Below are 22479 nucleotides of genomic sequence, written 5' to 3' on the forward strand. Positions count from 1 at the left end.
GACATACTTTCACCCTTTTGGGGGGTACAGTCGCTAAAAAACATTGAAAAATCCAGAATCTCTGCAGAATATATATACATCGTTATCAATGAGAGGACGAAGGAAGACTGCCGACAGTTACAAGTAGATGCTAACATCTTTCTAGAACACAATTTCTGTCAGCATGACTAGCACCAGAAATCGTTTACTTAACAAACTCTGTAGATGGCCCCAACTGCTTATAGGTAGCGAGAAGTTGACGCAGCAGTTAATAGAAGTGTAAAGTGTTTACAAAGTGTAAAACACTTTAAGTTTGAACACGCACAAATTGCAAAGTGGCTATATCAAAGTCAGTCCCCTCTGACTACGAGAATATGCTACTATCAAAAGTTTGTTTTTAGAGGACGGTAGGTCGGGATAAAATATGTGAATGAGGTTAAATACATGTTAACCACTTTATTTGCCAGACGTAGGTCGAGCATATGGTGGCATAATAGCTGGATCGTCCCCACTAGCCTAAGGTGGGGAAAAGTTGCTTGTGAACTGTAGTCCTGAAGGCCGCAGACAGCACCACCAGAGACCACGTGAAATACTCTGGCATTCTGCAGGTAAGCGGACTGATTTCTATTTTTACATTTCTTCTCTGGATTGTGAGCGCTATTTGAAAAATTTCAAAATGCTACAGCAGCACTATCGACATTCGATTGGTATTGGTGAATGAATTGCATGCTTCAGTACTGATGAGTAACATGCTTTAGAAAAGCCACGAACCTAACTTCTCACAGACTGCTGACTCAGGTTCCCGCGCTGGCGCGAGCGACCTCGTCCACAGCAGTGTTCATATGCGTTATGTTGGTCGAATTTAAGCTGTAAATAAATTTCCGTTCAATGTAAATTACATTGTATAAATCGCAGCTGAAAACAAATCGCATACTTAAAAACAATGTACATAAGAGGGAGGGGGTGTGTATACTGTATTGTCCTCTTACGCCGAACCAGCAACTATAAGAGGTATATCATGGCCCAGCAATACAGATGCCACGTGCAGAGAAAGAACAGCGTGCCCGGGATGAGAGCTGAACTAAGGACAGCCAATTCTCACTGGTGTATAAAACAGCTGACCTACAAGGAATGTAAGCTTGAAAGGAAAAACTATTACCAACATGGTCATGTGACCTAGTTATCCGATCAATTCTGTCAAAAAACAAACTAAAATCACACTGATGCAAGGAACAAGATTTTGACGGCACGTGCATGTCAGCATGGTAGGAGTCGCCAGCTGTCCCAGCGAGCACTAACTCCTAGTATCCACACTCTTCTGACTTCAGTATGATACCGACTACTACACTATAGCGGCATGCATAAAGCAAGGTCACCACTGACAAAATACCGCCATCAAACATCTGTTTCTCTTGAATAAAGGCTCTTGGTGCCAATAGTGGAATCAAAAATTAAATAAACATGAAATGTCTGTCGCGCACCTTTGTTCTTGTCCCTCGTATGTTGCCCGTGTCTCGTTCTTGTTCTTAAGCGCTAAAAGCATGCTCCTTACGAATGCGAGTATGAACTGTATAAACTTTGCATTTATTATCATTATCTATAACCTGTTAATCCCCACCATGTACTCACTCATGCTCAGATCTACGGCAAGGGAGAATAGAGCAGGTGGAGAAAGTACTTATGATCTATAATGCCTTTCTCACCAAGAAAGAATAGAATGGCAAGAGTACCTTCCACGTCATGAAAAAGGGGCCATTTAATTTCTTTACCAAAGAGTATGAAACAGGACAGCCTCCTTGAACTGAATCTACATGTTTTAGATGGCTGCATGTAATACGTCTTTTAAAAACACATTTTGAGTGGAAATGATACATAACATATAATAATAATCACTTTTTTTTTCTCCCGTGTGGAAAAAAGCTCAATGTGCAATCCATGAAAAACTATAGACGCTGTGGCAAATATAAATGAATCTTCATTTAAAAAAAACTAAGATGTGGAAGACTTCAAATGATTAAGAAAGATATTTCTTAAAGAGGTGGGTTTTGAGGCCAGACTTAAAACCTTTAAATGTAGACACAGTTTGAGGAGAGAGGAGCAGAAAATTGGAAATAGTGGGGCCACAAAAAAGCCCAACTTGCATCTGACATTTAAATAGGAACAACTGTTCTAGTTTCACAGCTTTTATTCCAAATATCATTTCTTACAACAGCTATTCATACTCCTTTACATGTCAGCCATTCTTCACAGCCAGGTCTGCAACAGGCATGCATCCAGGTAGTCCAGTCAATCATCTGCTTAGTCTCAACGTGCTTGCACACAAATGTCTCGCCCTTAGTCTTTGGAAAATCTCACACAACCAGCCGGTAGCTCACATATCTACCTGCTGTTTCACTGGGTCGAATAATTTTAACGACCTGCAAAGCAAACATTTTAAACAAATTATTGAAGTCACTTTAACATTTGAAAACTTCCACTAAATACTCTTTAATAAACACAAAAAAAGGAAGGAAAGCCCACAAGTCATATCAATGACAATAAGAATCACAATGCCACAAGGAACATTAAGAATCAAGCTGCTGACTGATTTCTCTCTCTTCAAATTTCTTGTTAAAAATGAACTGAATGTGCATATTAAAACAAGAGATTTCTGTGAGGTAGAATCCATTTTGCCACAAAACTTAACCAATTCTGGCAGACTATTACTTTTCCTTACAAGGCTTACCATGTAATAAAACAGAATAGCTGTCTAGCATAAAGTGAATGCTGCTGCTACTCTTTTGATATAAGCCTAACTAGAAAAGACAGATGGATTTGAAATAATGTTCTGGCTATTTCTGCAATATTTGCAGGATTTACAAAATTGAGCTGACTGTACCATTAGTCAGTTTGCACAGTATAATGTCATCTGTTGTTGATGATTGAAGTTAAATAGAAAGAAATATGCCAACAAATGTCTATATTGCTACTTGCAGAGTGCTTATTGCTGTTTAAAACAAACTTTCTTACACTGCTTTTTAGCAAACGAAAAAATAAATGTCTGCAAAGAAAGAATGTAACTTGCCATGGTTCTTGATTAAAGAGTAGCTTAGTAGCCTATATAGTCTCTTATCAGAACCAAAGGATGTTTTGCATTTGTTTAGATGCTAAGGAAAGTGGTTTAGAAAATATGATTAAAAATGATACTACATCACAAAATTAAAAATAATACAATTTGTAAAGTGCATTTCCCTGAGTGGTAGTGACCTGTGTATGCTCAATTCACATTGCCATTGTTGTTTCCAAATAGAGTTTAAAACAAAGTGCAATATGTTTCTCTTTGTTAAAAACATGAAATAACTTTAACTGCCATATGTGATACTTGCATGCTGTTGTGATTTTTTAAATCTCATTAAGCAGTAGTGATGAAGCACTTAATAAATGAACAAGCCTGCCGTGCAGCACTATATGAGTGTTGATATTACAGTTTGTGAGTGGTGCACAAAATACATACCTACTGAAACCAAGCATTTGTATGTATCCATGTATGCTATCTGCTCCAATCATATGCATCCATGCATGCCGTCTCCATTTTTTACAATTCTTTAAATCCACCTGCCTTCAATATTTTATGCCTACAGAATGTGGAAGAATGTAGCTAACTGGAGTTTCTAATCTCCTAAATTTGCAACGAAAGACATTATTGGTTGGTCTAAAACCTTGCTAATTTAAAGAAATATCTGCCTCTGGCCCCAAGATCCCTTTTGTTTAAAAACAATGCAACTTTATAGGTGGCACACACTACACTTGAGGTAGATGCTTATTTTTACCTGTCCCCTCTTAAGACCAAGGTAGCGTGATACGGGATCTCCTTGCTGTATTCTGGGTAGCTGGGACTCCTTCAGTTTACTGATATCAGGGTTAAAGACACTAAGACATCACACTGATATCAGGGTTAAAAACAGCCAGGGCAATGCCAAACATAAATGACCATTTCTCCTCATTTCAAACTCTTCGCCCAACTGTTTTTATTTTATGACATGCATTAAATAATATTACCAAAGAAAGAAAATTATTAATTAGATTCAATTTTGATCAAGTTATAATGTTTTTGTATTTAAAAATAATTAAAAATATGAATCATCAAATGTCTCCCCAGTCTCCACCTCCACATGCAAGGCAAAACAGTTAGAATATTAGGAACATGTTAATAAATGGAACAATGGACTAGAGAATTTACAGAATAAGAGAGTATTCTTATATATTGACATGTCAATGACACACAACAGTTCTTCAAGGATACTATCTGGCCAGAAGCTCTGCTTTCTCTTCAGGTGTCATAACTACATGCTCCGGTACCAACTGTCATCAGAAAAGTGTCAACTTCAGGAGATCTACTTTATATTCTGGAAACTGTATGCAATGGTCATGATTATCCCCACCCCCTTTTTTCTCAATGAGATGTTGCCAGAACACTGGAAAGCATTTCTTATAGATTTGTTTTCTCCACAGACAGTTAGAAGTATTAATAAAAACAGTAGATGTATAGCATATAATACTACCATATGTTCTGTTATGTTGATAAGAAGCTCTGTCTCCAGGAACTGCTCCAGGATGTACTTCGGTGCCATCTCCACCAGCGCCTAAACAGGAAGAAACATCACAGGGAAGATTCATTAATCTGTTTCCCAGTCCGGCAGTGGAGCTGTATTTAAGATAACAGGCAATAAAATCTACCAAAAATATAAAGAGAGTCAGACACAAACAGATCACTATGTGAGGAACAGTTATGCACTGAAAACTAAATGATAGCCCCATGCAATGTCTGCAGCCTTATGATTAACTTGTGAGCAGCAGGTTGCTGGTTCAAGGTGGATTTGGGGCCAATAATCACTAGGTTATTCATAGTCAGAACTACTTTGTGTGATGATGTCACAACTTCATGTGTAAGCCAGATACTGAAAGTCAGAAATCACAAACTTGTTTGTGTGCCAGGTCCCTTTTCTGAGTTAATTCAACCAAAATAACCTAAGATGTGAAATAATTTCCAACAAATTTCCTTTACACACATTTTCACACTTATCAAGACAGCATGGGTCTTATGTATCTGGTTCTAAATATAAAATTGAAGATTTCAGAATCTTCCCTAGTTGTACTTGGTGCTTTTATTGGTAGATGCCCAAAAGTATTAATTACTATGCCTGCCTTATGGCATCTTGCTAATTATTCATTTTCAGGATTTGGTAGAGTATCAGTCCCTGCACAGAAATACACTACTCCTCTTGTGGCTATCAGCATGCCCATGCATACAAGTGTAATGCGATTTAGCAGTGACATGTATGATGTATCAGTAAAAGACAACCACGAACTAATATCTCTGGACTGCTGGCTGGCGATTTTTTCCCAGTTAACTGTTAAAACTAGGCATGAGACGACAAAGCTTCCGGTTTATTCACATTCTTTGTTTAGGCTTGCCGAGACTCATTGGATCACTTTGCAAGAGGCTAAGCATTGGTCTTAGCAGACAGACAGCAATCCACCTATACACGACTATGAGACAACTAAAGGAACTTTGCCTTTCACTTGCTGTACCCTCATTGCTGTCAGCTGTTAAAATTCATGGTCTCAATAAGCACCATATTATGGAACCTTTATCTTTGGCTTTCCACACACTTAATGCCTTTTTCTGGACAAAAGTTTGAAATTTCAGTGCATTTTTCAGTAGCCTCTTTAGCTATATTCCTAATACCAGTACTAAATATTTTTGCAAAGTCTTCTTGATAAAATTTTGTCCACACTTAAGGGGACATTACACATAAAAACCTCCTAAAAACGCTTTTTAGGATTTCTGCATTTTCACAGGTTCTCCATCACTGATATGAAATTTTACCAAGAACCAACGATTAACACTGTTATCATAAAAATAGAAATGAAAAGCAATTTTGGAATGCAGAAATAAATTTTTTTTTTTCTCTAAATAACCATATACCATCAAACTGCATTTATGCCTATCTTCACATTTATGATGCTTATACGTTTATTGCAGTCCCAAGTTGTGTATATTATGTCACAATATTTTTAAACAAAATCACAAATTATTTAACTCAGAAAAGAAGTATGTTCAAAACTGACTAAGGTATTATCTTTAAGTAGTTATATACTGTAAGTCAAATTTCAAGTAATTCTGTTAAGTATTATCTAAAAATATACAAAAATGCTAAAAATAGTGTCTACTGTCCCCTAAAAGCATAATTGACATAATTTGTTGTTTAATTCCATTGTTAAGTATAACTCAACTGATTTGTTACTATTCAGTACATATGGACATCGCTAAACTGCAGACCCATTCTACAGAAACATAGTAACCCTTAACCCTTAACATGTCAGCACCCACCTGTTTGGCAGAAGGTGTCATGCCTGTCTGCACAACAATGATGGCACGGTGAATGTTATCTTCTTGCATTCTTGTACAGTAGGTTTTAATTGTCTTGATGCCCACCTTAGGTTCTTCAGGAAAGAACACAAACATCATGTCTGAAAGAAAAAACCAAACAAAAAACCACTCCATTACATGACATGGAAAAAATGTAACAACCTAACTTACATCCAAAACAGCAAAATATGGCAAAGTTATAAGTATTTAAAAAAATAAATGGTTTATTAAGTCTTCTGTTCTTTTAGCAAAAAGATCTTCATACAAGATAGGTAGATAGGACTTGTAGTTAAGCCAGTGACTTATATATCCTAAATTTCAGTCAATTGAGCACACCTGTATATAAGCTGCAACCACTAAATTAAAAAAAAAAATATCTTCTTTTTTCACAAATACACTGCAAATATATACAACTTGAAAGCTGTATCATAATTATTTCATCTCAAAGGGTGTGCTCCAGTAACTGATCTGAATGCTTCAATTGTATGCAGCTCTGATGTAAAACTGTGAACAGTTAACACTGTAACATGGAGCTCATTGAACAAATTTATCAGAATCTGTATGGCCAAGCACCAACCTGTAGGGTCATCATTATGGGCTACCAAGACAATGAGGTCTTTACGACTCGGATGGTTCTCGCTGCAACAAATGAGGTACCTCATTAAAGGATATGACTGCAATTTTCTAATACCCAGTAATATAATATTTCTTTAATGCTAGTAAATATATACTTAGTCATTACAATTTTTTAAAAAAGCTCAGAATTGCAGATATGAACTAAAAGTAACATAAAAAGAGTAATTCTATATAAGAGATGATCACTAATTAATTTTTTTATGAAAATATAAAAATAAGTTCCTGTTTCTAATATTTCATTCTCATACCTTGGTTTATCACCATACTGTGCTTTGAACTGTTCAAGTGTTTGATCCAGTTCATCCTGAGCAACAAGGTAGTGCCGGTCATGGCACAGCTGCATAACAATGAAAGTAGTTAAGTAATAATCAACTGCGACAATAACAATGAAAGTAGTTTGATGATAAATGGACATTAGGTAACAAAGGATGGTGAGATATATATATATATAGACACACTGAACAGCATAAAGATAAAGCACAAGACTATAATGTAATGCAATAGATAAGGGTATGAAGGATAAGGACTGTAAACAGTCTAGATATGGAGTAGTTACATAATGGTTCACATGACAGACAATATACTGCAAAAGTAGTTTAGGATAGTAATTCACAGATAGTATTTAGAAAACGAATATGTTTTTAGAGAATGTTTGAATGTAGCCTTCGAGTCAAGAGTGGCAAATGTGACACAGAAAAGAGTTACATTGCTTAGCTTTGTGGGAGGGATAGGCAGAGTGCTGGAGTCTGATATGAAGCGATGGTTTCGAGCAGGAGTGTGGACAGACAAGATTTCAGAGAGAGGGGAGGAGCCATCAAAAACAAAAAAAGGACAGAGTTGAAAGCTTGTAGTTTATTCTAGATTAAATTGGTAGCCAGTGAAGAGAGTGAAGAAGTGGTGTGACATATGCAGTCAGACCTCGATAAGTCGACCTTCCCTAAGTCGAAAACCTCCCTATATTGAATTAATTGTTAGTTCCCGGCCAAATTCCATAAGACCAATGTATTTTAGATCTCCTTAACTCGAAGATTTTTTGGCTTCCAACCTCTACTAACGAGTTTTGAGTCATCACCAACCAGAACAACTATGTCTCAAACTGTTCCAAACTGTCTCAAGAAAGACTAGGAGATTTTGGAGCGAGATGCGTCGGCACATCGACGCCAAACGAATTTAACAGACTTTTTTTTCTCTAAAGGTAAGCTGTTTGATTGTACTGTTCGATAGTACAGTACTGTACTGCATGCATCCGTATAAAACGATATAATAAACGGTTATAATACAGTAATTAAGCCGGAAAAAACATTGTCCTTGATTAACCTTCGCCTGTTACGCCATTTTCCCTAACTCGAAAACTCCGTAAGTCAAATTTTTTTTCGGGTCCCATGGAGTTCGACTTATCGAGGTCCGACTGCGCTTTTAAAGTTGTGAGTCCGAAAAACAAGATGAGAAGCTGAGTTCTGGACTTTCTGAAGTTTGTGAATAAGGAGCTGTGGACAGCCAGCTAGAAAAGAGTTGCAACTGTCTATTTTAATTAGATGATCTAATAACTTTGCCAGTTATGAAGCGGAGAGAAAGTGGTAATAGGTTTTCGTTGTGTTTATCAAGAGACTAGACTGTAATGATGCAGTCATACACAGTTTTAATTTGTATTATGACATAAAATGTGAAACATAAACAAAGTAGATACCTGCATAATTGTCTTTCTGATTCTCCACAGTTTGTAAGTTTCTTGTTCGTCATCCATGGTAAAAACAAAAGGAAAAATGACAAAAAAATAGTAATAAGATGAGTCTGAGGTCCCGCTGAAAAGTACGTTGACCGGAAGTTGGATGAAGTAGAGCAAAACGTAATGCTAGTTTCGCAATTTGTGAAGAAAATAATTAGATACAACTATTGTCGATGACTGATAATTTCATTGACCTTTGATTAAAAATAAAATATGAAATATAATAAATTATTCTACGTCACTTACAAGTAATCTAGCTTTGCAGCAAAGATGTTGACACTGATGAGAAAAGGGTCAATGGTTGTTAGTACGGCTGCCCTGACACTCGGCCTGGGAACGTCTGCTTTCAGCATATCAAGTATGGTAAGTGTCTTTTGGAGAACACTGAAAGGTGTGTCTAATAGTGTGTGTGAGATAAAACAAACACATTACTAGAAAATCGCAGTAGTTCATGGTATGGTCATAGAGCTAACTGCGCAAAAGATGTAGATGAAAGTTCGAAGGTGGTACGTACATGATCGGAATGATCGAGGGATGACTTGGCAGGTTTATGCTAAATACTGTTCACTTATAGCAATATATATTTTGTCGTTTTGTATTTCATAAACATTCTTTATTGTCTGGAAAATTAGTGTTTACTTTAGATTTCGATTATTTGTAGTCGTTAACGGGGATACAAATTGGAGTACAATTGTGAAAAATATAATTTTCACAATGACTGTCCCGAGTTAGAACGAGTGTCGGTGTATGAAAGCTGCCTCGAGAGTGCAGGTAGGACCATTATGGCATTACATAAATCACATTTTGTTCAGTCCATTCTTTTTATTATTCACAAGAAGAACCGTATTACTGTCTGGGCTAGGGACAGAAACTGGATGACCACATTATTCGAGCAAAGATCGTTTCCCCAGAACTCTAATCCGACCTCTCCTGTGTGCGACCTCGTTACTCAGCGCCTAGTGTGTTTTGTGTAGGCGTCTTTTGGTGCATGCGTGTGTGCAAGGGTGTGTGTGTGTGACAGTATGAAACTGATTGTTCATGTCAAAGCACATTGAGCTTGCTTCCAGAAGGGAAATGCGCTATAGAAATGCTATTATTATTATTTATACGGCTATAATGCACTCAGACTTCCTTCAGGGTTGACTTATAAGATGCATTATTACCGTCATTCACTGGTGACCACCATGATGCCCTTGCCCTTGTCAGGATCTATTGAGGTTTTGCCATCTTAAAACACACTGTGGTGCTTAGCTCAGTCAGGAACTGCATGGGCTGTGCATGATTAATGAAAGGCTATGGCTGTGAATGGGTTCTATATTTATAAGCAAATATAGTTATATAATTCTGCTAAATGTCATATCTATAAACAAATATAGGTATATAATTCTGCTAAATGTTGAGTTGCCACTTTTTTCCATTTGACAAAAAGTAACCTATTTAAAAAAAATTTTGCAAACTCATGTCAAAATGTAAATCCTGTCAGATGTTTGAATGCCTGCAGTCAGAAACAGTTAGATACCTGACTTGCATGTGCCACATAAGATGCGTTAATATTGTGAAGCCCCCTTTTGTTTCAAATTAACCCAGTAAAGCCTCTAGAGCAGGGATACCCAACCTACGGCCCGCGGGCCATATCCGGCCCGCGAAGCTGTGCCGTCTGGCCCGCGAAGCTTCTTCCCACAGTACAGGAAATCGGCATGTTAGTAATAAAGAAAACCTAAGAAGAAAAAAAAGAAACGAAAAAAGGGAAGAAGACGTACTTATCCCCACGTAGGGGCGTCTGTCAATCTTTCGATGGGTTTCATTCTTGATTTTCGTCTTGGCAGGAAACCAGTGTTTGAAAACGAGGGACGCCGCATTCCACAGGGGATTAGTGATCTTTTGATTGGTTAATATTTGAATCAGTCGTTAAAGAGATTGAAAATACAGACTCCGGGCTTTCTAGCAAGGTATAAAACAATGGGGTTCTGATAAGAAAGCAATACCGAAACAGCGTTTGAATTTCGTCATTTTCCTGTGGAAATCAGGACGGATCACCTTGGGGTACCTCGATTAAAATGTATTTTAAGACAATTTCTAACTTTTATTTTAACAAGACAACTTCAAATATCCCACTAATTACTACATAATTAATGGTAAGTACAACTTGCTTCTAATAAAAATGGTATCTGTTCTGTTTTTTTTTTTCTTTTTTGTATTTTTGCGGTGAAGTGGCCCGCGACACGGCTGTCCGAAATGGATATGGCCCGCAGGCTGAAAAAGGTTGGACATCACTGCTCTAGAGGCATTAAAGTGTGCATTGAAAGTGCACTTGTTCTGAAAATATCTTTCATAATGTTTTTTTTGTTTCTTCTACATTTACTTGATCACATTGTTTAATATGCTGTCCTGCGTGCCTGACTTTGCTTTGTTGTTGGATGTAGAATTTTGCTTTAGTTTTCTTCTTGGTGTTTGATTTTCCATATTACCAGTCATTTGCCATATGTTTTCAATTATTGTTACTGTTGAAGCAGGGCGAGCACACCTGTGTACCTTGATGGCTGAGTGGTTTAGGGATTCTTACCAAAAAACTAGTTCTCATTGGGAAAGATGGTTTGAATATTGCATGTCACAGGGTAAAACTAGATATGAGCAGGTTACTTTTCCTGCAAATTACTGTGTGCCTCAATGGTTGCAGGGTCTAGGGGTCCCTGGGTCATAGATTTGTTTTGCAAGAACTGTGCCATCTACATTCATGGGTTAATAGCCCTACTGCCTTTTAGGTAATGTTGGAAAGAATAAATACTAAGAGAATAAACCCCTCCATCAAATTGTAACACATCATAGAGTGAAGGCTTTCTGTGATAAAAGCATTGTCCATGGCTTAGAACCCATCTACAGTCAAATCTCCCTACTATCTATGCCACGTATTATGCCACTTTTGCTGTCCCGACTATAAATTAAATGTAAAAAAAATTTACTATGCCACCCCTACTCTCGCTACTATGCCACTTTTTTGTGATTGTTAAAGACACAAGTGTAAAATTCCGCGCAGTGCTCGATTATTATACTGTATGGTAGTGTGGGACATCGCAGTTAGGGATGGAACATAGCACGCACAAGGGAGGGTGGAGGCTGGCAATGTGGGGTGTGGGTGGTCGCTGGCGGGTGACAGCCAGGTGACAGAGGGAAGGTGTGAGGGGATCGACTACGACAGGATGCAGGTGCGTGGATGTGGTTGGAGGGTGGAGGATGAAGAGGTGAGGGGGAGAATGAGAGGAGACAGCGAGCGAAGCCGACGATTCTTGAGAGCTTTGGACCAGACCTGGGCAAAGGCCTCCTGTCTTTGACCGGCTGTCCCGCCAGTATATATATACTATACATACAGTATTAGGTAAAACTGAGTTAACTATATTAGTCCGGCCCTCTAAAACCATCCCAATTTCTCATGCGGCCCCTTGGGAAAATTAATTGCCCACTCCTGCTTTGGACTGACGGGTAACTTGAACAAATAAAGCCGTTTTTACGAACCCTCTCTACTATGCAACTTTTGCTCGGTCCCGGTAGGTGGCATAGTAGGGAGATTTGACTGTATTAGCGACCAAGAGGACCCATGGGTTGAAAGATTTTTGCCATGGTCTCGCTTGTAGAAAAGATGAGTGCCACCAAGTGTATAAGCCTAGAGATAGGACGTGGGTAGAACGTGGAAAGAAAATGTCGTGCCAGATCGGTGAAGGCCCATTGGCAAGTTCCAGGAAGGGGACAGCAAAAATTGTGCTACTGGAACCAAATAACTAATAAGGCTGAGAGAAGGGACTTTCATTGATATGCAAAACATCTGCACATCACATCAGTGCAGCAAGGTGAAAGAACTCACCCTTGACCTAGAGCAACACCAGTGGGGCAGACTGTACTTGTCCCTCATAGTTCCCATCCTACTGCATGGATGTGAGACATGGACACTGCTTTCCAATGCAAAGAGCAGTTTGAGAACAAGTGCCTGAGGAGGCTGTTTTGAATATCCTACATAAAATGCAAAACCAGTACTGGTGGACCAACATAACCATTCATCAGTTTATACCAGTCAGGGGACAAATACTACTTGTTTTTTAGCGTGTACACCTTATTATAATTACTATAAAATTATGGTACACACTAAAAATCTCAATTGTTTTACATACCCCCAGACAAAAAATCTGAGCAGTGTTAGGAGACACAGAAGCCAAAGTTAGAAACAAAGTGTTTAACAAAAACCTGATAACCACCTGAATCTCCGTTTGACTAATATTATATTTTGTGTGGCATGCCAAAGGAGGAGGGAGAGGGGGAGTCTAAAATGGGGAAAATTGAAATTTCTTAACCACCACATAAGATTATGAAATATTTCTTTATAGAATATGGTGTCAAGAATTTTATAAAAATGCAGGCAAGATGAAGACACCTATACCAATTATTGCTTATTCATAGTCTTTGAACATAAAGCAGCTGCACTGGGATTAGGTTATAGTTTGTGCAATCTGGAATTTGTGAACCTAGGTAGGAAGTGCCAAACAGTGATCTTGTCAAAAGCCACAGAAGCAAAAAAAAAAAATTTAAGAACTGGCTATAGTGGATCTTTTTTGGCTGGTTCTGGCTGCTATTCAGATTATTGGATATTATAAAGGGACACTTATTTGAATTTTTTGTGGGTCATTATAGTCTGTTACTTGCGCTTATTTTTTTTAAGGAAAAGTTTGTAATTGATGCACATAATGTGTCATGAGAAAAACATGTTGAAAAATTAATGCAGTTTTGTGACATTTTGACAACAAATGGTGGTGTGAATGTTCTTTCCTTTCAAGATTATATGGTGTACTAAGCACTGTTAACAGAAATAAACAGAAGTACACCATTTATTTTGTGATTGATATATTATAAGTGACTGAGTCCACAATGGGCCAATAATTATATGTTAATTACAGGCTTATTACTTAGATTTAATTTTTTTTAAAATAAAATTCCTTTTAGGCAGCTGGTGGTGAATCATGGAAAAATGCCAGTTCAATTTACGAGTTCAACGCAAAAGACATTGATGGAAATGAAGTATCTCTTGAGAAATACAAGTAAGTCAATATATGCATGTCATGATTACCTGTGTGAATCTGTGAGTGCATAGTACATGCTGCTGACCCACTTTCTGAGTTCTAAGAGCTGGCAGAGAAGGAAGAGGATCGTTTAGTGAGTGGTTTTCAAGGACGATAGAGAAAATGGTTTACTGACCATGATTCGGTCATAAGCAGAACATCTGACATAAAAGCGAGAAGGACGTTAAGTGTCAGTTGCTGCATGGGAGAAAACAGAATAAGATATAATATTAATAAATACATGATGTATTCAGTACATACTCATGATTGTAAGGAGCGTGCTCTTAGCTCTTGAGAGAAGAACAAGACGTGGACAAGATACGAAGGATGGAAGGATAAACAACAGTACCATTGACCATTGACCCACAACTCTGTGAAATCAAATTAAGTGCACAAATTTCAGAGTGTTCATAATAATAATAAAGGCAAAATTTGTAAAACTCTTAAGGAGCATGCTTTTATCGTCTAAGAACAAGACATGGACAGTTATATGAGGAACAGGAAAACAAATAACATAATTAAGAACTATGAAAGAATAAACAAAAGTACTAATGAATAAAAACAAATACAGAAAACACAAAGAGGAACCAAAACACAAGACCTGAGAATTTTGGACCCAAGATATGTGAAACTGTCAACTTCCTCAATCTCTTCTCCATTTAGTTTGACGCTGTCTTGGACTCTGGCGTTCACTCTCATACTTTTCGTTTTCCTTGCACTGACCTTCAAGCCAAGGTTTCCAGCTGTTTCTAAGAAGGCATTTGTTTTTTCCTGCATGTCTTGGTGGCGATGGACAGATAGTAGTTATTATGTATGCATTAAATGTCTGTATGAGTATGTATGTATATGTGAGCAAAAGAAAAATTTCTGTCTTGGGTCTCCTCGAAAGACAATAAAGTCTAATTTGATTTGATTTGATTGATTTGAATATGATACTGCCAAAGGAAGATGTGCAGGGAAGGGTGTGAAAAAAGACCAGAATTGTGATAGTACCTTATGGGAAATAAAAGAAAAACAGTTTTTCATGCTCAACAGGTTGAGCTCGTATCAACACTGGAAATGCATTTTATAAATCTGATTATTATTATTAAAGCCACTGTCGTCATACATTCAGCCACACTCGTCACCACTCATGTGCTGATGACATGCAGCTGTCTGTCCCAAATCTCTAAATAGACTCACTGCTGATAGAATTGCAAAACTAATTGAGTGACGATAAAAACAGACACTCTCTAATGCAGTGGTTCTCAAAGTTTTCCGGACCGCGGACCACTTTACTTAAGTAAAAGCTATAGCGGACCACCAAGGCCTAAGTAAAAAATATGGCGGACCACCAAGGCCTAAAAATCAGTCTGTACTATGAATTTCAAATTTAAATTGCCGCATTAGTTTCATTACAATTCAAAACTTAATGTCCTTTTGTGACAGTAGTATAGTAATAAGTTGACATAAAACTAAGTATACCTCGTTATTTGTAATTAAAATGTTAATGCGAGGAATGCATCACTTTAAACATTACTTTGCTGACATATGACGACTGTCAGCCTCGGACCACCTGACTTATGCCCGCGGACCATTAGTGGTCCGCGGACCACACTTTGAGAACCACTGCTCTAATGCATGAAACGACAAAATCGATCCATGACTGGGACTACCAATAAGAATAATAAATGCAAAATTTGTGTAGTTCATGCTCACACTCCGAAGGAGCATGCTCTTAACGCTTAAGAACAACACATATGCACCATATGATGGACAGAAAAACAAAAAATATATGAACGACAAAAAAATAAATAACGGTATCAATTATGAATAATGACAAATACAGAAAACACAAAGAGAAACCAAGTAACAAAAGGACTGAGAGTATCGTGATTTTGCAAAAGGAAGACCAGCAGGAAAGTAGCAATAAGCGGAAGGGTGAGGAAAAAGTACTAGCATTGTGTGGACTAGTGTTATATATGTTCAAGGAAGAGGTGTGTTGTCAGTGCACATTTAAAGGATTCAATAGTGGGAAGGTGGTGAATATGGAAAGGGAGAGAGTTCCATTGTTTCCCTGCAAAGTAACTAAAAATCCTGTGGCCATATGCTGTTCTGGTGACAGGAATAGTTAGGAGACAGTTGTCAGACAAAGAGAGGGTTAGGGTTAGGGGATTTCTAGCTGTGAGATTTCCTTCTTTAACAGAAGGTTCAATGCGCTCTACAAGACAAAGGCTAATACACAAAGTAAGACGTAAAATGTTCATTACACATTTAATGGACACAGTCCAATATATTTCAGTATACAGTCGGAGAGGGGCACATCAAGAGACATTAACAAGACAGAAAAACCAGCAAACAAAGCATGTGTTAACAATAAAGTGAAATTCTATGGCATATTCCTCTACTAAGTGTAATGGTAATATTGGCGAGATCTTGTATAGCATATTGAGCTTGCATCCATGTGGGGAAATGCATTATGCTATATAATTACTAGAAACATGAGTTCTCAGTTGATGTAATGATGTAAGCTTTTATAGTGTGGTATCCCAGTCAGTCAGGCTCCTCAACATTACAAACACAAAACACAACACAGACAAATTTCCTGGGCTCTCTTTGTGAAGTTCATGGAAATATCAGGTCTTTCTTTTTGCTGGAGGACTTTATTAGGCCAAGAAGTTGATGGACATCTACAGATTGGAAAGTCATGTGACTAGAGCAGAAGAGGTCAATAATCAGAAATTTTGATCAAATCTTTAGGAGAATGTCCAGATGATCACAAAGCAAAAATTGCAGTATAATGTTGATTACTACAATTCCTTACTCTTGGGTTGCCCTACATGCCTCATTCACAAACTTCAAAACGTTTTAGAAGTCTGCTGCATATCTTGTGCTTAAAGCAAAGAAACGAGACCTTCTCACTCTTCTGGATCTTTGCACTGGCTGCACGTTTGTGTTCACATTTAGTACAGGTTGTCTGTATTCAGCTTTCATATTATTAAAATATGTCCTGCCTATTTGGCAAACTTATCATCCCCTACATGCCAACCAGAAAATGTCACTCTTCACCTGACCAGTGTACACTATCAACTCCTGTCAACAATAAGCTATGGTTATTTCCTTCCATTTTATACATGTGTCTGCCACTTACCCGCTATTGAGTCATTTAAACATGCATTGGAGACATTGTTCTATGAGCACAACTCCTAAACAAGCAATTATTATTAAACACAGTCCACTTAATGCCACTAACCCATTCTCTCATTCCCCCCTCACCCTCCATTTATCTCTTGATTAATCTGCCATGATATCGCCTTCTCCTTCTTGTCTTTTATTTATCTTCCACTGTCTTTTGTATTTCGCTCTGATTGTTTCCTATCTTTTTGTGTTAACAGCCTGCTGTCACCAATATAGTGCTGGTTGGCTGTCTTAGGTTCTTTCTCTGCATGTGGCATCTTTACAAGGCTTGCTGTCTTGCCATGATATAACCTTGGTTGCTGGCTCTGTATTCCCCCACTCCCATCTTTGTTTTCAGCATTGAACCATTTTATTTGATTCTGCACTACGTAAATTGCACATTTTGTATTATTATTACTAAATCAAGTACTCCTGGCCTCCATATTGTGTTAATGTAGTCACTTGGAACCAGTGTAATTTCATGGATGTGACCAAGTTTTGGATTGTAGAATGATTGCTAATGACAGTGGTTAGATGCGCATAAGTGTAGCCATTTATTTCTTTGTTTTCATTATGTACTGGCAGCATCTGCTGAATGCAGTACCTGACAACAAGCATTCTCGGTTTGTTTTTTTCCTTTGGCTAGCATTGAAAGATAATCTTTTCATGATTGTTGGGGCAGTAGCTGAGTCATTTTGTTGTGATTTGTAGTTTCCATATTGTAAAGCTAACATTTAAGTCTACTAACCCTTTCTCCCTTTTTTTTTTGTTTTGTTTGTTTGACTAGTCTGCCTGCTCATCTCCCTCAGATTCACAAAACACGCTGTCAGTCATTACTGTTTGTTACCCGATTCCTCTTTGTGTTTTCTGCATTTGTCTTTTATTACTTGTCAGTACTGTTATCCATCCTTTGGTTCGTCATATGCTGTCCATGTCTTATATCCAGAGATGAGAGCATGCTTCTCAATGAACATGATTATGCACTTATAAATATTAAATGAAGCAGTGTAATGTGTTGCTAGGATGATAGTAAATATATTGCTACTTCATAGATTATGAATGATTATCCTTTCTTGTTGTAGGGGGCACGTTTGTCTAATCGTCAATGTCGCTTGCAAATGAGGCCTCACAGATAAGAACTACACTCAGCTACAGGCTTTGCACACCAAGTACGCTGAGGAGAAGGGCCTTCGCATCCTTGCCTTTCCCTGCAACCAGTTTGGAGGACAGGTCAGCTGTGGCTTCTTGTAGTTGACACTGTTAATGCTAGTGGCAAGAGGAAGATATCCAAGGTTGAAGGGTTAGAAGCTCTTTAGACAAATTAGAGACCTACACAGAAATACTTTGCTAGCATTTTATGGATCAGAGATAATGAGTGTAACAGGGGTTTTTTTTTAGGCTGGCAAACAGAATAGCTCAAGCCAGGCCACAGATTCAGCATCTGTGTATGATTGCAGGAGCCATGGCCCGAGGACCAGATCAAAAAGTATGTCACAGAGAAGTATGGGGCGCAGTTTGACTTATTTGCCAAGATTGAAGTAAATGGCGACAAAGCTCATCCACTCTTCAAATACCTTAAAAAGAAACAAAAAGGAACTTTAGGAGAGTAAGTGCCTTTTTTTTTTATTGAAGAATTCTTGTAAATATGCACCATTTAGTTCAAGTGACTGGTTTGACAAATTATATGAGGGAATAATCCTAATCTGTTCATTAGACACTAGCCAACAAACATCCTCAAGTAGAAATAACAAATCCTTAGATCTAGAAATGCAGATACCCACAACAACATGCGTACAGCCCGAGATCTAGAAGTACATAGATACCCATATCATCATCATCAACGATACAGACAAAGTAGTTCTGGAACCATATTAAAAAATCGCTTCTGTGGCATCTTGGGATTTTAAGTTTGTTTCTGTGAATAGTGATGTTTGTTGGCCTGTATCTTAAGAATAGAGGGAGATGGTACTCTATCTTTTGTATAATATAGTCAAGTTGTTGAAATAAATTTTATTCTGGTTGAAATAAATTTTGTTCTGGTAGATCTTAAAACTATTTTTAGAAATAAGTAAATTGCACATGTGAAATAAAGTCTAGAAGTTTGTGTAGATTTATAATGTTTTTATACAAACATTTGCACTTTGTTTTCATTTTGAGGAAGAAAGGAATGATGAAATGGCACACGCAGACACACACAAGTACATTCCTTTTTGTTATGTTCCAGTTTATATATACATGTAGGAGGAGATTTATAGAAAATTAAAGAAAGGTAAAAAAGAATTAAAGATTTATTATAGTTGTCTTCTGTTTGCAGTTTTATAAAGTGGAATTTCAGCAAGTTCTTGGTGGACAAGAATGGACAGCCTGTCAATAGATACAGTCCCCAGACTGAACCATTTGTGAGTGTTTTAGCCATTTTATTTTTTTTTCTCTTCTGAAATAGTCCCAAGTTTATATCTTTCTTAAGACAGAAAGTGGTGTGAGTTCTTACTTTTGAAGATTTAGACCCAAAACTAGGTGCCAGAATCACTGTGTGTCCTCCTCATCAAATGCACATTTGTGCATGCACATAACCCATATATACAGGTACATATGCACTTATACATGGGCACACAGACAAACACCCCATGTGCCATCAAATATTTGCTGAACAAGTCTAAAATGTACAGAATTGTTGCAAACAGTTCAATGAAGATATTTGTTTCTTTGTTCAGGACATTGAGAAGGATTTGCTGAAGCTTTTTTAGCAAGTAACAAGTTGACTGGATTGAAGAAGACTGGAAAGCTGCTGCATGTCACACAGACTATCTTCTTCCTCACAACAGATTCTTTGATGACTCGACCCAAAAACCCATTTGGGGGGACGAATCTGATTGCAACATGTGCAAGTTGCATCTGGTTGTTTGGGAAAGGGTTGGTTCCTGTTTGACATCTCACCAACTTTCTCATTTACATTTCCAAAAAAGATAGTGCTCTCTTTCTTAAATTGAATGTGAGATTATATGTCAAGAAAATGAAATGATGCAATTCTTTACTCACTGTGACTGTAGTTTTTTTTTTTTTCTTCACCTCATTTTTTCTTCTTTTCTGTTAGTCAGGCTTAATGGTTGACTGGTATTAATGACAACCCTAAACTGTGCACAAAGAAATGATCATTATGTGATACAACTGGTGTGATGGCATATCATGCCTCTGGTTTTAAATACTTTTTCTGCATATCATGTGGCTTTTCCACTGCATATTTTGCCTTTTTGTAACTGATACATTGATAATCCGATCTTTTTATCATAAATCATGCAAGAATCTGTCATCTTTCTTGGGCCATGAATATGCTGCCTGATAAGGAAGTTATCTCTTTTTTTAACTGTAATAGCTGAATGACAGATTTTAGTCAGCATGACCATTCCATAGCCTTTTTATAGCTCTTTTTATATCATTGGATTTAGTAGAATGATCACTCCATCAGTCTATCATTTTTTTCCAGCACATTAATAATGTGTGCTTCTTTGTGGTAAGACAGATGAAATCAAGTATTTGCTGGTTAATAATTAGCAGAACAAAAGACATATTAAGTGGAATTCACCAGAGAGATTGGTAACGACAACGAGCTGAATGAGATCAACAAAATACTTAGCTCTCCATATACAGTTTACAACCGTGAACACAAATGTCTTCATAGCTACAACTCAGTTGTATTGATCTACCCATATTTAATGAGTTAAAATCATGCAAAATACTTCCTGTAAAATAAACAGAAAAGTTTATTATTAATATTGATGATTGAATTTTTAAACTGCATATCCCCATATGGATGCATGCTCAGTGTACTGCTCATAAAGTCTACAAACGAAATGATGGTCAACTATATGAAAGTATGTATTCTAATGCCATGACAAAACCTAAACATAGTTTACACATAAAGAACTGAGGAGTAAATGGAAAAGTACTCTTGATTATGCAAGATATTTTGTAATGAGATGGGTTTTGAGGTAGGATTAGAAAATAGACATAGAAGAGAAAGGAGCAGTGAATTTCAATGGGGCGGGAGAAAGAAAAGGAGCAGAGAATTCCAGTGGGGTCTGAGAAAGGAAAGGAGCATTGAATTCTGTTGGATGTTTAGACACAGAAAGGATGGTTACACAAACACTGAAGCAACTGGATGGGTGGTAAGGCATCAGTACCCCAGACAGGTAAAGCCACAATCAGAAATCCTTAAAGCAGTGTATACTGTTCTCCAGATGCCTTTGTTTTTCCCTCATTTTGAAATTGTGTATCAAATTATGAAGTAGATGAAGCTTTGGATCACAGTACCATTAAAGTGACAAACATGTCCTGGTCCCACCTTCATTTGTCTAAATGCTGCACTTCGAAAAAAAAATTCACATTGTTTGAAATCTATAATGCAATGAATATGAATCTAAATTAGGATTGCCTCACTCAGTTTCTTAGCACAATCTCCTTACACAGCCTTTTTTTTAAAGTGTTAAAAGTTATTCAGATGTTGTGCTGCTTCTCAGGAGGCATAATATGTTGTCAAGTAAATTAGTTGTGATTATTGTAGTTCAAAGAATCATTAAAATGAAGATGCAGACATGTCTGTTGTTTGTGTTTGTGTTCATGTTCAGAGCTCTGGAAGTATCCATAATGACTTCTGATAATGACTTTGACAAAGGTATTTTACATGGGCAACCATTGTTCCTTCATTTTCTGGTCACCATTGTATAGAGACTTTGATTTTCACCATCTTTTAAAAAAACTTGATCCACTAATTTAACCTTTTTTTTTTTAAATATTAGAGACCTCACCGTGAAATAAACCGGTAGTGTTTGGCTGCAGGGAGCACTCTAACTTGGACGCTCATCATAACACTGGGAGACGGATCCGACAGGAGGAAACTATTTTTCATTTCCCGATATCACCATGGGTCGTCTCAGGCAGTTTTTTTTTTTTTCCCCTTGCATTGCATCTTTGATAAAATTTGATGCACCGATTAGTCGCACGCAACATTGGAAAACGGAAAAATTCCCCTGAGAAAAACACAGGCATAGAATAACATGGTGTTCCGAATGTGAATTTTCTTTCTTAGTTCATAACATCCGACATACCGACCAAAAAAAAAATCAGATAAATGGTCAAGATTTGCATAGTATTCAAGGACATACACTACAGATTTTAGATATCTAACACATTAGATTTAAATGAAGAAGTGGTCGTTCCACGCAAGACTGTTTACAACTGCTTCTATCATGCAGTTGTTCCATCACCGTCGAGGTACAGACAGCGTATCAAAATAACCGTTCGCCAGTTGGCACCGATCATAAGACGAATGAATGAGCAGACGTATCGCCACGCTTTGTCTTATTTCTAAGACTTAAATAATTGCATACATTTGAGCAAGCGCTTACTTCTACCACGAACTACAATCTCTATAGTAGATACGTCCGTGCTTGTACATTATTTATTAACCT

General features: G+C 37.4%; 2 protein-coding genes across 2 annotated transcripts; one reads left to right on the plus strand and one right to left on the minus strand.

Annotated features, from left to right (window-relative positions):
- Nucleotides 1-2146: 2146 nt before the first annotated feature.
- Nucleotides 2147-8874, minus strand: LOC112573589 (DNA-directed RNA polymerases I, II, and III subunit RPABC1-like). Its single transcript, XM_025254098.1, has 8 exons — nt 8715-8874; nt 7276-7364; nt 6969-7030; nt 6353-6492; nt 4521-4601; nt 4262-4320; nt 3789-3867; nt 2147-2396 (listed from the first exon to the last, which is right to left on the minus strand). The coding sequence occupies exons 1-8, from the start codon at nt 8769-8771 to the stop codon at nt 2331-2333; spliced, it is 633 nt and encodes a 210-aa protein (XP_025109883.1). The 5' UTR covers nt 8772-8874; the 3' UTR covers nt 2147-2330.
- An 88-nt stretch (nt 8875-8962) lies between these two features.
- LOC112573590 (glutathione peroxidase-like) lies at nt 8963-21606 on the plus strand. The gene is made up of 6 exons (XM_025254099.1): nt 8963-9116; nt 13740-13834; nt 18094-18241; nt 18469-18617; nt 19326-19410; nt 19726-21606. The coding sequence occupies exons 1-6, from the start codon at nt 9024-9026 to the stop codon at nt 19756-19758; spliced, it is 603 nt and encodes a 200-aa protein (XP_025109884.1). The 5' UTR covers nt 8963-9023; the 3' UTR covers nt 19759-21606.
- Nucleotides 21607-22479: the final 873 nt, after the last annotated feature.

This window comes from Pomacea canaliculata, linkage group LG10, assembly GCF_003073045.1.
Source record: "Pomacea canaliculata isolate SZHN2017 linkage group LG10, ASM307304v1, whole genome shotgun sequence".
Lineage (NCBI taxonomy): Eukaryota > Metazoa > Mollusca > Gastropoda > Architaenioglossa > Ampullariidae > Pomacea > Pomacea canaliculata.

Bases quoted from the DNA above. Each gene is read 5' to 3' on its own strand.
- LOC112573589 (XM_025254098.1), bottom strand. From the start codon at position 8,771: ATGGATGACGAACAAGAAACTTACAAACTGTGGAGAATCAGAAAGACA. The intron at 3,868-4,261 runs GTATCCTTGAAG...CCCTGATATCAG, and splicing joins GCAGAGCTTCTGGCCAGATA to TAAACTGAAGGAGTCCCAGC. The intron at 2,397-3,788 runs GTAAAAATAAGC...TTTGCTTTGCAG, and splicing joins TTGGTCTTAAGAGGGGACAG to GTCGTTAAAATTATTCGACC.